The sequence below is a fragment of the Mus caroli genome, chromosome 11 (assembly GCF_900094665.2).
Source record: "Mus caroli chromosome 11, CAROLI_EIJ_v1.1, whole genome shotgun sequence".
Taxonomy (NCBI): Eukaryota; Metazoa; Chordata; class Mammalia; order Rodentia; family Muridae; genus Mus; species Mus caroli.
The window spans coordinates 69314989-69331363 of record NC_034580.1 but is presented as its reverse complement, the minus strand read 5'-3'; the positions used below and the strand labels follow the sequence as shown (position 1 = coordinate 69331363).

Here is a 16375-nt window from a genome sequence, read left to right as displayed (position 1 = left end):
GTTGTCTGTGTAGACACAGGAGCACTCTCTGTTCTAGACTTTAGGAAAAGGAGGCTCAGAGAGGTTAGGTAACTGACTAAAAGTCACCCAGCTAAGATGAAGGTCTGGGTTTTGAATGCAGGACCTCCTGATAGAAAACTTAGCTTCTTCATTACTGTGTGTTCAGTTCTTGGGGAGAGCCAGCCTTGTGGGTCTGTGAACTCAGGCTTCTTGACTCACACAAGGGCGGGGGAGGGAACCACATAGTCAGCCATTAATAAGGCAAGTGGCTTTTGATTTGTATAAAGTGGAGTTTTCTTTGAAAAAAAAATTAAGTAACAGAATAGACTCACCAAGATGTTGACTTCTATTATAAACAGCCTTTTGAGCAATGGCTTGATTTACCTAATATTTTCACATATATCACCTTGTTTCTCCCAGAAGGTCATGTTAGTGGCAGAGGATGGGGAAACTGAGGCCCAGAGAGTCTGACCATTCTCCCAGAGTGGCACAGCACATGATGGGCATTGAGGCTGGGGTTAGAAACCTAGCAGGCTCCATGGCTTCTTGCTCAGACCTTCACCTCTGTGTCCCCCTCCTCCCCAGAGACCGGAGACTGCCCATCAGTGCATCACTCAGCTCAGCTGCTCTCATTGGTTGCTGTAACTCCTGCCTGGGTCCATTGATACCCATTTATTCACGAGCAGTGATGGAAACTCAGGAGCCCTGGGTCCTTATTGCTAGCTGACCTTGACACATCGCTGTCTCCTGGTCCTCGGCTTTCTAATTAGTGAGGTGAAAGGTTGACGCTGGACCATCCAGGGGACCTCTAGATGTTTCAATCTGTGATTTAAATCATCTCAACCAGCTCAGCATCTGGCCCCACTATGGTGATCCTTCGAGAGCTCTAGGCTCTGTTGGACCATTACCTGCTGGCACGGGCTTGGTTTAAGAGCAGGAAAGAGGCCGTGAGTGGCCCAAGTGCCAGGGTCTGAGCTCTTTGCTGGTTTCTCTGGTCTCACAAGACAAGGAGTCATGTGAAGATCAGAGAAGGGGTGGGAAGAACCGGGAGGGCGTGTGCACTCACTGTGGCGGTTTTATCATCAGCCTCCAGTGGCCGCAGCAACCGTGAAGAATCAGTCACGGAGCCCCATCAAGCGGCGGTCGGGACTCTTCCCCCGCCTGCACTCGGGCTCTGAAGGCCAGGGAGACAGCCGGACACGATGGTAACTGTCAGGATGCCAGCCCAGCTGTGGGGCCAGTCAGCTCTCTTCTCCTTGATAGCTGTCAGGTGCCCACGCATGGGCACAGGTTTTCCTAGTGTCAGGCTTCCCCTGAACCCCGACCTCACTTCAGGTGCCTGCATGTCCTGTTCCTTGTGTTTAGGAGAGAGGTCCTGACTGGGAAGCGATCAGAGTTCCTGATGCAAAAAAAAAAAAAAAAAAAAACTGAATAGATTTCTATGACTACTCAGAGAGAGTGCACAGAGCCCCAGTGTACTCAGACAAGTAGAAGGTCTCTTGGCAAGGACAGCTGGGAAGGAAGAGACAGGAGAGACTGCATGGTGTGTGTGTGTGTGTGTGTGTGTGTGTGTGGTTTCCAAAGCTAGGAGGGAAGTTCATTGTAGTGACCCAACCCTGTGGTTTGACGGTCAGGAGGTCACTAAAGTGCATGGAGGGATGGGAAGGTGGCTCAGTGGTTAATGTTGCTGGTCATGTATGAGGACTTGGGTTTGGATCCCTAGCATCCTTATAAAAAGCCAGGTGTGGTGACAGGAGGGTCCCTGGGGGCTTTCTGGTTAATCAGTGAGTTCAAGGGTCAGTGAGGGATTGTCTTAGAAAATGAGGAGGAAAGCTGTGGCGGGCACACCTCATGGTGACTTTTGACCTCCATAGGCACAGGCAGTTGAAAGCACTTGTGCGCACATGCATAGGCCTCTCCCTCCTCCCCCACTCCACACCCACACCCACACCCACACCCACACCCACACACACACACACAGAGTTTATATAGGCCATCGACACCTCTAGGGTGCCTGTGATTGTAAAGGTAGATAGTATGTGTTATGAAGGATGCGGAGATACTGGCACATTTGTACGTTGCTGGCGGGGATGTGAGATAGTGCATCTGCTCTGAAACCAGTGTGGCAGCCCTCCAAGGGCTAAACATAGAGTTTATCAGACCCTGCAATCCCACCCGTTGGTATGTACGTACGAGACCATGAGAATTGAAAGCAGTTGCCCACAACACCAACACATATTTATTAATTGTAGCATTATTCACGGTAGCTCAGAGTGGGAACAACCGAAGGGCCTGTCATCCGATGACTAGATAAGCAAGATGAGCTGAGTATACCCACGAAATGTACAAATAACAAGCGCTGAGATGCCGATGCAGGCTACAGCCCGGGGAAGACTTTGAAAGTGTTAAGCTAGTGGAATCCAGATGTGAAGACCATGTATGCTGTCAAGTCCCATTTCTGTGGAATGTCCAGACTAGGCAGAGTTCATAGAGACAGAAATAAATAGGTTAGGGGTGGGGGTGGGGGTGGGGGTGGGGGTGGGCAGTGATTGCAGATGAGCCAGAGTCTTTTTTTAAAAAGGCCTTAAAATGTTCTAAAATTAGACTGTGGCGATGGCTGCACAATTCCATGAACATTTAAAAAATGTGACATGTACATTATGCCTCATTAATGCTGCTATTACAAGAAGTATATGGAAGGGCTGGAGAGAGGACTCAGCAGTTAAGAGCACTGGCTGCTCTTGCAGAGGACAGTGGTTCAGTTCCTAGCATCCACACAGAGGCTCACAACCATGTGTAATTCTAGTTCCAGGGGATCCAGTGCTGGCTACAGACCCATGAGTACACTGTGGTGCACATACACACACACAGGCAAACACACATAGATAATAAATAAGTACACAAACAAGGCTTAAAGAGAAAAAGAGATCAGTGGTCCTGGGGCTCTGACATACTAATGAAGAAACAAGTGAATTGAGGACAGAGCTGTCCTGGTCCTGGTACAGGGTAAATTGTGATCTTTGCTGAATGGCAGGAGAAGGAAGCTTTTGGATGCTTGGGCTTAGGGTATCCTTTCACTTCCCAGAACCCAGGGATGCCTGTCATATGTAGGATGTTCTCAAGGGTCATTACAGCACGTGTCCCCCTCCTCCCCCCACCCCCCTACCCTGTCCCTCTCAGGAATCCAAGGGTACTGCATTGATTTCTGTATGGCCCTGCTCAGTTCACTATGGGACCGGCTCTCCATTCATAGCTCTGCCCGGGGGTGGGGGTGGGGTGGGCAGCATGGGAGAGGGATAGACTTGGCCAGAGGCCATCAGGAGCTCTGTTTGGTGGCCTTGGACTGTCACCATGAATTCAGATTGGCCTTTGTTGTAGGGAGCAGAAACCTCTGCTGTCTTATGTAATCTCAGAGGCTTAGGTCTGGAGAGAAGAGGCGGCTACCCTCTGTGTACTGGCCCCCGCAGCCTGAGCTCTGACTGGGGCCAAGGGTGGACAAGGGCAGGCTCCTGGCCTCCAGCTTCACTTCTCTTTATTCTCCTTCCCTAGTGACAGTGCCTCCAGCACCCCCAAAACCCCAGATGGCGGACACTCTTCTCAGGAGATAAAATCTGAGACCTCATCAAATCCCAGCTCTCCAGAAATTTGCCCCAACAAAGAGAAGTAAGGGAGTTGGGGTTTGGGAGAGGCAGGCTGGCAGGGGGTGGTAGTTCTTGACTTTGGAAGTCTCTGGAACACAAAGACCACCAAGCAGAGGCTGGGAGAGCCGTCTTGGGCAAGCGCAGTTTTCTGGTAGACCTGCCTCTCTCTCCATCTGCCTTGCCTCCCATTCTCTGCAGGCCCTTCATCAAGTTGAAGGAGAATGGCCGTGCCAACATCTCCCGCTCCTCCTCCAGCACCAGCAGCTTCAGCAGCACAGCAGGGGAGGGCGAGGCCATGGAGGAGTGTGACAGTGGGGTAAGTGAGTCTCAGTCAATCAGAGAACAGCACTCTGGGGCTGTCTTAGTCAGGGTTTCTATTCCTGCACAAACATCATGACCAAGAAGCGAGTTGGGAAGGAGAGGGTTTATTCAGCTTACACTTCCACATTGCTGTTCATCACCAAAGGAAGTCAAGCAGGTCAGGAAGCAGGAACTGATGCAGAGGCCACGGAAGGATTTTACTTACCCGCTTGCTTCCCCTGGCTTGCTCAGCTTGTTTTCTTATAGAACTCAAGGCTACCATCCCAGGGATGGCACCACCCACAAGGGGCCCTCCCACCCTTGATCACTAATGAGAAAATGCCTTACAGCTGGATCTCATGGAGGCATTTCCTGAAGGGAGGCTCCTTTCTCTGTGATAACTCTGCCTTGTGTCAAGTTGACACACAAAAGCACCCAGTACAGGGGCCTAGCTGGTCATACTCTGCTTTAAAAGAATACCACGGAGAAGGAGTGGCCTCTGCAGCTGTTGCTACCAAGAAGAGAGTGAGTCTCAGCAGAATGCTTGAGAGCTGCGGTGGAGGTTGCTTATGCCAGGGGGACACCAACTCGGAAGGAAAGAGGTCAGGGAAAGGCTGAAGTCATGGCTCAGGCAGAAGTGCTGTAGAGGTTGGAGGCAGTGGCTTTCGTGATCCATCTCAGGACAGCTGTAGGGCTACTGGGTATACACTGGCCATGCTCACCCAGTTTCTCTCCTCAGAGCAGCCAGCCATCCACAACCTCGCCCTTCAAGCAGGAGGTGTTTGCCTACAGCCCATCCCCGAGCAGCGAGAGCCCCAGTCTGGGGGCTGCCGCCACGCCCATCATCATGAGCCGGAGTCCCACAGGTCAGTAGCATGTGAGGATCTGTATGATGTAGTTAGAAGGGCAGAGATGTGTCCTGACTGCAGTCCTAAGGGGATGTTCCCCAGGCATGCTTGATGGGCCAACTTCTCCTTTTCTAAGCTGTCAGGCCGGTTACCTCCACTAGGGTACCCCATCTTCCTATCATCTTCTTATCTTCGTATATATGGGGAGACGGAGGCTCAGAGGATTGAATGATTTCATGTTGATCCCATGGTAGAGAAGTTAAGAAGGCTGTACATCTGCTGACCTCTTGCCCAACCTGTTACCACCGAGGGCCAGTGCCGCCACAGCAGTGATTCTGAGCACCCGACAGTGAGAGGAAATGGCAGTGGAGGGGGCTGGAGGAATGAGAGACTGTGTTCTGGGTGTGTGTGTGTGAGGTTCAGGGCAGCAGGGTCATGGAGATGGAGAGGTGAGAAAGGACAGGGTTTATGGGGACCATGAGTGACTTGCCAGGAGGCCTGGGGAGGACTCGGGCATTGTTGGTAAATGCCACGGAAGGTACTGGAAGAGCTGCCTGGCATTGAGGAAGACCATTTTGCAGCTGCATGCTGAGTATAGAAAGAATCAGTGGGAGCTGGGGAGGAGGCATCAGCAGAGGTACAGTGGGCACCTAGGGGAGGCAGGGTCATGGCAGCGCATGTTCTGGTATAGAGCTTACTGGGTTGGTAGTGCAGGCTTAGGGAGAGTATAGGGGCCTGGGTCTCTCTGGATCCCTACAGGTGAGCTGAGTAGGAAGTACCAGGTTAGAGAAAAAGGAAAGGGGTTGGCTCTCAGGGTCGACCTAGTACCCAATGTGACAGATTTTCACTCAGGTGGGCACTGTGGGGGAAGGGTGAGCTAGTTTTAGTGGGAGGCATTTGTAGGCAAGCAGTCTCAGGCTGTAAACAGACTGGAAGAGGAAGGGCAGTGGCTGGGTTTTGCACACACTGGTCAATCACTTGTAAACACTTGTACTTCCATGCACTGTCAACATTCACACTCTTGACCAGAGGAGGCCGAAGCTTTACTGTGGTAGGGGAGGCTTTGCCATTTCCATGGTCTAAGGCATTGGGTCCTTGACATAACTGTCTGGGTCGACAAAAACACATTCTCTCAGGACTTTCAAGGCTCCCTATAAAGATTTGATGAGCATACACTATAAAAATCATACAACCATTAACCTAAATGTGTCTTGTGGGACTGGCCGTTTTCAGCCAGGGGTAATCTCACTCCCCAAGGGACTTCAGCAATATCAACTGTTATTTTTGTTTTTTTCCACAGTGGCTGGAGTGGGGGTGGTGATCTACTGGTCATCACGCGGTAGAGACCAACTGATGTCAAAAGGAGGATGTCATGAGATAGAGCAGAGACCAGAGAAAAAGCAAATGGCTCTTTGTGCACAGCTTTCCAGCTAACAATCAGTTCACAGCTCCCTCTTCTGTGGTCAGGCAGCTCTTAGGTTGGATGCTAACCTCAGCTGTGGCACTGACTGGCTCACCTCCCAACCCTCAGTTTCCCCGTTTGTAAAATAGAATAGCCCTATACATTTGCTGACTTAAAAAAAGTTTGGTTAAATATTAGTGGATAGAATAAATATTGGTGGGTAGAATCTATCACCAAACTGTGTCCTTTGTGGCACTAAATAAATATGAAAAGGAATGATCTCTGGGACAAGGTCTGAGTGAAGGGGAGGCTGTAGGAGTGTCTGCAACGAACTGGTTTCACATCACTCAGGGCAGGAGCAAATGGGGAACAGGCGTGCAATCTTTCCCAGTGCTAACTACACCCCCAGCAGGTATATCTGGTTTCACATCACTCAGGGCAGGAGCAAATGGGGAACAGGCGTGCAATCTTTCCCAGTGCTAACTACACCCCCAGCAGGTATATCTCCCCCCAGGCTGTATTTAACCCTGATTTTCTGCTTTTGACCCTTAACCTCATGTAACATGGACCTGGGGGTCTAGAAACCTGTTTCTAGCTGTTCTAGGGAGTGTGGGGAGAGGCAGGTTGAGGAGAGGGATGACCCAGGAGTCTTCTGTAATTGCAGATGCCTGGCCATCGGCTATTCATACTTGGGCTTCTGGGGACACAGAGGAAATCAATCATCAGGGTACTTAGGGAGGTCTAATAGCATGTGTGTGTACATGTATGCACGTGTGTGTGTGTGTGTGTGTGTGAGAGAGAGAGAGAGAGAGAGAGAGAGAGAGAGAGAGAGAGAGAGGGACATGGACATGGTCAACTTTACCAACATTACCATCATTACCAGCTGAAACACAGTTTGAAAATAATGGCAAAATATTCAGTAGATTTTACTCTGAGTCCTCTGTCTATAAGATACTCACAGGACAGTTTTACTGATACTTAATTCTGGTGCCTGTAGCCAGCACAAGGCTGCAGATGACAGTCAAATCTGGTTACCATGTGGGTGTTGATGGATATTACTGCCTACATTGACATTTTGCACTAGAAAGACAGCATTTATTTGTCAGGGATGCAAACAACCTCTTTGCTGAATTTGGTAGTAGTTTTTCAACACTGGGGAGCAGGTGGCTCCCACGCTGGTCTTCACAATGTAGCGGCGGCGGGTACAACCTGCTTTTAAGTTTAGTTCATTTATTATTACTTTCCATTAGTTTCTTTCTTATTTTTAAGTTTTATTTATATATTTATTTATTATGTATGCAGTGTTTGGCCTACATGTATGTCTGCATACCAGAAGAGGGCATTGTAACTTATTATAGATGGTTGTGATCCATCATGCGGTTGCTGGGAATTGAACTCAGGACCTCTGGAAGAGCAGCCAGTGCTTTTAACCCCTGAGCCATCTTCCCAGCCCTTCCATTAGTTTCTTAAATCTAGGGAACAAAACCATAAACCAAGCCCAGATTTATAGGCCAACTTCAGTAGTCTTAATGCTTCCATTGAGACTGACCTCAAGCCACCACCACTATATCCCTGGGCTTGGTGTTGGGGAGAGATGCATAGCCTACCACCTTAACCAATTTCTGATAAAAGAATACAGCTGATGTAACAACACAGATTAAAGTAAAAACACCATAATATAATGAGGAAATGACAAATTTTGAATATCCATTATCTTCCTTGAATATGGCTTGTTTACTTATGAGATTCCATAACTTAATTTTGAAAATATTTGAAGTGACCTGTGTTTAATAAGTAGGGTACATCAGTTCTCAAAGTCCGAGTATTGTTTCTGATGGGTGGGTACCTGTTAGTGAGCATGCTTTTGGGGAGAGGTTGAGGCCTCTTTCCCTATCCAGTATTCTGACATTGCTAGAATAACCCCTCAAGCGCCATAACCTTTTTCTTTTCTTAGATGCCAAAAGCAGAAACTCCCCGAGGTCCAACCTGAAATTCCGCTTTGATAAACTCAGCCATGCTAGCTCCAGTGCGGTAAGGATGGTGTGGGCATCTAAGGAAGGGCCCTATGAGTCCTACACCCCACATTCCAGCACCCCTCCTAGCCAGACTTTTTCCAGTGGGCTGGAGAGAGAGAACACCTAGAGAGTGCCCATGGGGGCGGGGGGGGGGTCTCCTGAAGCAGGCAGAGATTCGTGCTCTACCAGATCTGGGGGTGACGGTTTCTGTCCTTACTTGGTGCAGACCAGGCTGGGAGCTCTCCAGCCACCTTTGCCACACCTACAGTAGAACCTCATCCTTGCACACAGCCATTCCCAGAGGTGAGATGGGTTCTGCTGGCCCCTGGAAGCCTAAGTCCCTTCCTGAAACTCTGATTGCTAAGAGCCAAGTGCACCAAAGCTACAGGTGGAGGCTGTTGTCTGGTGTTTTGAAAAAAAATCTTGTGTGTTTCTTATACAGGGTCACTAATGTGAAAGTGAAGACCTTCCCTTGTCCAAGGTGAGTGTCTTACTGTGGCCATGAGAGGGGACTATTCCCTTGAAGTCAGAGTGTCTATGGCTTTATGGCCTGAGAATGTCAGCTGAGGAACATGGAGGGCTACTGTTGATGGACATCTCCAGGCCTTTGTGGGGGGCGGGGCTGAGAACAGTGGCCAGGAAGGGCTGTCCAGTGGCATTGTGGTAGACCCCCACACTAGATGGAGCTGGTTGTAGTAGTTAGAAGGGGAAGTAGCGGAAAGGTTCACTTCTTTCCCTGGGAGGAATTCCCCGTTTACCCCTTCCTTTCCCCGTTACAGTCAGTCTCTCTCCTTGTATTTTGGCCAAGGCTCCAGGCTGGTATCTCTCTTCCCCAATATGACATGAGATGCCTCTACCCAAGCGTTGTTTTGAGGGACAACCCCAGGGTGGTCTGTGCTCCTGGCATGATACACCAGTGAACTCGGTCACCTGAGACCCATTGGCCCCACCTATTCAGTGAGGTCCCCCTGGAGTATGAGTGAGTTGGGACCAAGAGGGAGGGTAGAGTTAAGCTCACTTTATGTTTAACTCATGTCTGAGAAAACAGAAGAGAACATGAGAGTGTGATGTTGGCCTCCACTACCTGTGAGGGACTGTGGATGCTTCTGGTATACAATGCTTACACACGGCTTCTGGGACTGAGTCCAGGCCCCTTGAACTTGGCAGCCTCCTTGTCCTGAGTGTAGCCACGGGCAAGTGGCTTCCCTACTCTGGCTCCAGTGTGTTTTCATCTCTTTGACCTAATGCTTGTTTTCCATCTCCCCTTCCTTATCTTCCCAGGGAAGTGTGGATTCTGGCCTACCGAAGGCTCCTAATTCCAGCAGTTTGGGGGTGCCATCCACTACTCTGACCGTTTAGGCCTGCTGTCTCACTGGCCACCTGCCCAGCGCACCAGCTGTCTGTTCCACGTCCTGACCTGGCCATGACCTTGCCGGATCCTTCTCCAGACCTGAAAGCCCCAACCTGTGCTTCTGACCTCCTGATGTGACCGGCTATCTGAGTCAACTAGCATCTTGTTTTACATGCAGGAAAAGATATGGGCAAGGGGGACTCTGAGTCCCAGGGGGCTCAGTGAGAAGCTAGGGAGCTTGTCTGCCCCAGGGACAGACAGAGGGGGTTGTGTGGTGGGGAGCAGAGGTAACTGCAGAATGGTGGGTGGGTACTGTCTGTCTTGGGTTGCAGTGCAGTGCCTTCCTGGACATGGTGGAAAGGCTGCTTTTCCAGGAATATCCCAGTATCCTCCGGGTTGAATCTTACTGCATTTCCGACACATCTGCCAGCCCAGGCCTAGGGAGCTCTGTCACTTCTGCCAGGGTCCCCTCAAGAGGCTCAGGCTGGTGGACGCTCTAAGTCAGAGCTAGGTGTTCTAGGACCCGGCTGCATGCTCCCTTGACTGTAGTCTCAAGGTTTTTTCCTTTCTAATTCTACACAAGCTGCTGATTATCTTTGTGGTTGGAGGAGCCCTGGTAATGGGCATCCAGGAGTGTGGAGTCCAAGGTGAACACAAGGCCAGTGCAGGAGCCTCTGGGTGAGAAGGCTTATTAGGGGTTCAGGTCTCCACTTTTGTGAGAATTTGGAAAAGACATAGTTTAAGCCATGTCTTAGGTGAGAGAGGGGGAGATGTAGTGGAGGGTGACTTGGCAGGTTTTGGTCAGTCTAGTGTGTGGTGGTTGAATTAGTGTTGGAAACAATACAGTGTTCTTCCACCTCTGTGATCCTGTTACCTGTGAGGGGACCAGTACTGCCCAGGGACTGATTCTAGGCTCAGTCCCCTAGTCTTCATCCTTCCATCTCCAACTGCAGGTTTTTAGGCCATTGTCCCATCTTCAGGGCCCCTAGAAGCCCAGACCCCACGAGCCTGCGCTTTAAGCCACAGGCCATCTGTACTCCTTGTTATGGCCGCCTTCTCTGGGTGAGCCGGCTCATCCTGAAGACTGAGAAGCTGTCTTTGGCTCCTCAGCCTTCCAGGTTTGCAGGATGGTTCTGCTGCCGGGTGTGGAATAGAGCATCCAACAGGCTAAACACTGGCTCTACACAGCAGGCACTTGAAGATCCCACCTCATTAAGTACACATGGGTCTGTGGCACAGGGCTGCTTGGTTCTGGGCTCCTGTGTCAGTGAGCAGATGACAAGAATTTCCAACCAAGTGCTTTGTCTTCATAGGCTCATATTCCCAAGCCAAAGTACAGAAGGGTGGGACAGCCTTTGGGGCTGGTATAGTAACTGTGTTTCTGCTGCCTTTGTCATCCGAGCACAGTTTTGGTCCTTTATCCCCCACGCACTTATGTGCAGCCAGGGGAGGGGGAAGCTCTCCCCTCACTCCACTTGGGAAACCTGCTTACGTGAAATACTAGTCTGGTAAGATTTGTTCTAGTTAGAAGGTCAACAGAATATCTGTTTATCTTTTATTAAAAGCCAGTGTAGCGGCAGCCGGGGCTGGAAGGAGGCGGGTGGATTCTGGCAGTGTTCTGCTGGCAGGTTTCTGCTTGAACTTGAAAGGTCAAACTGTGTTTTCTTTGAAACTATTACAGGACTCTGGCTCCCTTCTCTGTGTTGGACAGTTTTCCCCACTTGGTGATTATGCTATGTTGCATTGTGGTCTGGGGCTCTTCAGGGACTTTCAGGTTGTCCCACGCTGTCTGGAAACCTTACAAGCCTCGTCCCCACTGCTTTGGCTACTCTGCCTGCAGGCATTACCTCTGGGCCAGGGGACAGGATGGATGACTGTGTGCTGAGGAACTGAGAGGCCCTGGCTGTGGTCCTCACCCTTTGTTTGCTGCTGAGGTACTCTGGGCAGGATATGAGATGCCCCTGCCCTCTGCTCATGCCTCTCTCTATCTAACAGGTCATCCTGTGGCTTCCAGAGTAGGTACCGCCAGCCCAGCTCAAGTTCTCTGCTTAATGGGAATAGAATAATGGCAGGGCCCAGTCTCCTCTCAGCCCTCTGGGTTAGAGACTGTTCTTCCACACTCTGATCCAGTCTTTCCTTTCATGGCTGTACCAAGTCTTAGGGCTCCGAGCCTTGCTGAGACTCCTTCATGTGACTGAGCTTCTGTAGCTGATACTTCTGCTTGGATGTGGGGGGACACTTCCACTGTTACCTCCACAAGGGGTTCTCCTGGTCACAACCCTGGAAACTATATTTTGCAGGTGTTAATAGGCATCCAGATGCCCCCAGCTCTGTTGATACACTAAAGCAGATGTGGGAGGGCTCCAGATAGAAGGCCTTAGCCAGAGTTTCTCTCTGTGATAATGAATGTCAAATGGTGTTTCTTAGAAAACCATCTGGACTTCAGTTTTGTGGGCCCCATTTGATACTCAAGCCTCCCGGGCCCTGTTTGCATCTCATCAGACCATGTCATCCTTCAGATGAACAGAAAGGACTTGCCTGAGGCCACACAGCCGCCTAGTGGCAAAGCTGTCACTAGACCCACAACAGCCTTGGGCCCATTCCTGCATACCAACTGTACTTCCTGTTGGCACAGCAAGCAGTTGCATTTCCTGGAGCCTGGGTTTTGAGGAAGCCTGGTAGCTGGGGTCTCTGCACTGGCGGGCAGGTGCTGAGTTCCTAGGGTATTGATAGGGCCTCTGCCTCTGCAGTTTTCCAGCATGACAAGCTTTGATCAGTGAGGACCCAGGGGCTTGGGTGAAGGAAATGGAGGAGGAGGGATTGCACTAAAGTGCTTCTTTGGGTTTTCAGTGACTGGGACAAAGTTATCCAGACAAACTGCATTAGCTACCCTTGACTTCTTTGTTCTAAATCAGGACAGAAAATGATAAAATGAACCAATTCTCTGATCTCTCTTTTCTTCCTCCCTCTCTCCATCCCTCCCTTCCTCAGTTTTTTGGTGGTGCTGGGAACGTCCCCAAGGCCTTGTTCATGCTGAGTGAGTGTCCTGCCACTGAGTCTAGGCCCAGGCCTCTCCAGGTTTTAAAATGGAGATGGGTAATAAAAGCCCAGCTCAGGTGACCAGGCAGGGCACAGCCAGTGTCATTTTCTTTTCTTTGACCCTTTATGGTGCCAACTCAAACATCACCTTTTGTCCTTTGTTTCTCAGTCTGCAAAGACAGCTGTGTTGTGTGTACTTGTGTCGGGTCCTGGGGTTCCGATAGAACATATGGCTTCTGGGCCAGCAGCAACCAGGTTAGTTAGCCATACTCTGGAACTCCATGTTCCCTCCCCAGCTTCTAGTTACCCCTAAATCAAAGACAAAGACAGGTTGGTACAATGAACAAGGCTGATCCTGCCGCCCACTCGGCGGAGGGCTTCTGAGGCATCCTACCAAGCTCTGGTGTCTGTTTTTGCCACCAGCCGCTTGCCCACACCAATCCCATGTCTCTTTGCAGCCAGGCTATGTGCTCCTTTGGGAGAAAGAAGACAACGCCCAGAGCCAAGGGCCGTCTGCAGTGAGCAGTAGCTGGGGCAGTGGCTTTGACCTGGGCCTTAACAGCCCCAGCGGATAGTGCGGATAGTGCGGATAGTGCTCTTGGCTGCAAGACTGGAGTTAGTTGCCATTGTCTCTGGTTCTGTGACATTTCTACTTGAAAGGGTGAAATTCCCCTTCCCACTCCTTAGCGTCTATGCCAACTTGTGATGTCCCCGCCTGATCTCCAGCTCCCAGGGTGCCGGGGTTGCCATGTGAAGAGATGCCCATGTGGTAGAACCTAAGAGGTGTAGTTTGACCCCTGTGACGATGACTTTTCTTTGCTTCCTCTCAGTGAGGGGGGTGATTTGTAGATCCTGACTGCCTATGTGATGTAAATAGTGTACATCTAATTTATTGCTATGGTAGCACATTGTATTTGTTAATGTATAAAAACAAATTCTAAAAGGTCGAAAATGTATATTTTGTTGCTTAAATGTGTCTTTGCAGAAATTGACAATAAATAACATATTTTGTGTCCATTAGAGTTCACATTTCTTGGAGCGGGGCTCTCCTAGACTTTCGGCAGGGCCTTTCAACTGGAGGGTGGCTATCAGCTTGAACCTCTTTGAAAACTTTATTAATATTAAAAATAAACAAAGCAAACAAACTTGGCGCTGGGGCAGTGGTTTGTTGGATAAGATTGCGTGCTCCCTCCGCAAGCATTTGGATCTGAATTTGAATCTCCAGCCCACAAAAAGCCATGCCTGACTGCACATCCTGTGACCCTACAGTGGGGGACAGGGGAGGTGAAAGTGGGCAGATACTGAGAACTTGTTTGTCAGCCAAGGGAAGATGGCAAGCTTCCCGCTCAGTGAGAGACCCTGTCTCGAGACAGTAAGGTCCAGAGGGAGGGAGGAAGACTAGTGATGTCCCTGGCATGTGTGCACAGGATATGTGCACTCACATGGGTACACTACATACATATGTAACAATACTACATACATACACAACACATGTGTGCACGCACACACAAACTAACCATAACAACAACAAAAAAGGGAGTTTCTGGTTTTTTCTTTTTTTTTTTTTAAGTCAGACTAAACCTACTCAGGCATGGATTGATCAAAGCGGGCTCGAACTCCCTATGGTGAGGCCCGAGTTTACCATATTCTCTCCAGCACTCCTTACTGCTCACTCCACCCATCGCTTACCCACTCTATTTGCCTCTGTGGTACTGAGGAGACGAGCCTCCTGCTGCTCACTGACTTGTCTCCTGCCCACCAGTCTCTCTCCTTTGCCCAAGCTCCTTTGCAGATTCTCTGTTTGAGGGGTCGCCTATGACTAATGCCTTTCTTATCTTCCTCTGACTCACAGTGGCTACACTCATTCATGTGCTTTGCTTGACCCGCTGGGTGTAGATTTGAAGGCAAGAGGCAGGTTTTAAGCCTCTGTCGGAGACTTGCTTTGTGATCCTGGGCAAATTACTCAACATTGCCGGGCTCTGAATTTTCCTCTCTGTGCTATCAGATATAGACGCCCCATGGAAAGCATCAGGATAAAAATGAACTCCTAATTGATCAAACGCGCTTTGAAAAAAGTTATGTATAGTAGCAGAGATTCAGTTAATAATGTTAATCTCTACAGTAGCAGTTGATGTTTACAGAGGTAGCCAGTTAGCTGTAATGATTTACCAGCCCCTAATAACACACCGTGGGAAACCGCAACTGTGGCAAAGATGGGCTAAGTGTGGGACATTCAAATACATTATTGGTGACCGATAGAAATAAAGACATATAAGCTTAATAAAACTGGTAACAATTCGTATATGGTAAATGATTAAGAAAGAAATACACACAAACATTTATCAGCTGGAAATGGGCCTGAAGTTTGGCTGTGGGGACAAGCATGGGGAGGGTTGTCACTCAGGAGCTATGAGGAGGTAGAGGAGCCATAGCCTGCAGCTGGGTGAATGGATGAATGGACGAATGGATGGGGTCCAGAGTACACAGGCTACATGGAGGCAGCAGTCAGAGGTTTGAGGTATGTTCTCTCTCTCTCTCTCTCTCTCTGTGTGTGTTTGTGGATTCTATGCATCTTGATATAGTTAGGTGAAGTCACCTACTTCAACCTAATATTTTTTTATTGGATATTTTCTTTATTTACATTTCAAATGTTATCCCCTTTCCTGGTTCCCCCCACCCCCCCATCCCCTCCCCCTCCCCCTGCTTCTATGAGGGTGTTCACCCACCCAACCACTCCTGCCTCTCCACCCTGGCATCCCACTGGGGCATTGAGTCTTCACAGGACCAAGGGCCTCTCCTCTCATTCATGCCTGGCAAGGCCATCCTCTGCTACATATGCAGCTGGAGCTATGAGTCCCTCCATGTATACTCCTTGTTTGGTGGTTTAGTCCCTGGGAGCTCTGGGAGGGGGTCTGGTTGGTTGATATTGTTGTTCCTCTTATGGGGGTGGCAAACTACTTCAGCTCCTTCAGTCCTTTCTCTAACTCCTCTGTTGGGGACCCTATGCTTAGTCCAATGGTTAGCTGCGAGCATCTGCCTCTGTATTTGTCAGGCTCTGGCAGAGCCTCTCAGGAGACAGCTATATCAGGCTCCTGTCAGCAAGCACTTCTTGGCATCCACAATAGTGTTTGGGTTTGGTGACTGTATATGGGATGGATCCCCAGGTGGGGCAGTCTCTGGATAGCCTTTCCTTCAGTCTCTGTATTTCCTCCTGTGAGTATTTTGTTCCCCCTCCTAAGAAGGATGGAAGCATCCACACTTTGGTCTTCCTTCGCACCTAATATTCCTCCTGGACAAAATGCAAGAGCAAAAGTCTAAGCTGTCTTAGACTGATTGACATTATCCCTGGTTACATCAACTGCATAGGACCAACTTACTATTTTAAAAACAAGCCTTAGGGAAGAATTGATTATGATCTCAGTCTCCAAAATAGCTCATCGAGACTGGTGGTGTTTCCATTCCACTTAAGGGGCCAGAGTCACATCTCATTTTAGGACTGGAATCTGATGGCTGATATTAACATGAAGGTAAGTTCTAGATGACTGGGAGTGCTGGCTCAACAGTGGTATAGCAGGTAAACTGCGTTGTCAGTGCTAATGGCTTCCCTGTCCTGTGTGGAACCCCATACCTGTAGTCTCCTGGGCTGGGGGCTGCAGTGCCTCCTCCAAGATTTGAACTGAAGCACCATCTTTCACACAAGCACCTGGTACCTCTCTGCCCCTCAGGGTTTGGTTGCTTCCTGGGTTCAACTTTTCTCTCTGAAAACAGGAAGGGGAGAT

General features: G+C 49.6%; 1 protein-coding gene across 4 annotated transcripts in view; it reads left to right on the top strand.

Moving 5' to 3' along the window:
• Rap1gap2 (RAP1 GTPase activating protein 2) overlaps positions 1-13746 on the top strand; it is a 201578-nt gene extending 187832 nt beyond the window's left edge. For 3 of the 4 annotated variants that reach the window (XM_029483716.1, XM_029483717.1, XM_029483715.1), the window contains 7 exons: positions 1087-1205; positions 3550-3663; positions 3840-3957; positions 4681-4807; positions 8146-8222; positions 8649-8687; positions 9488-13746. In XM_029483716.1, the coding sequence (XP_029339576.1) occupies positions 1087-1205; positions 3550-3663; positions 3840-3957; positions 4681-4807; positions 8146-8222; positions 8649-8657 (564 nt within the window). In that variant the 3' untranslated portion in view covers positions 8658-8687; positions 9488-13746. The remainder of the gene's footprint in view (positions 1-1086; positions 1206-3549; positions 3664-3839; positions 3958-4680; positions 4808-8145; positions 8223-8648; positions 8688-9487) is intronic. The other variant, XR_003838023.1, reaches the window with a different exon arrangement.
• The last annotated feature ends 2629 nt before the right edge of the window (positions 13747-16375 follow it).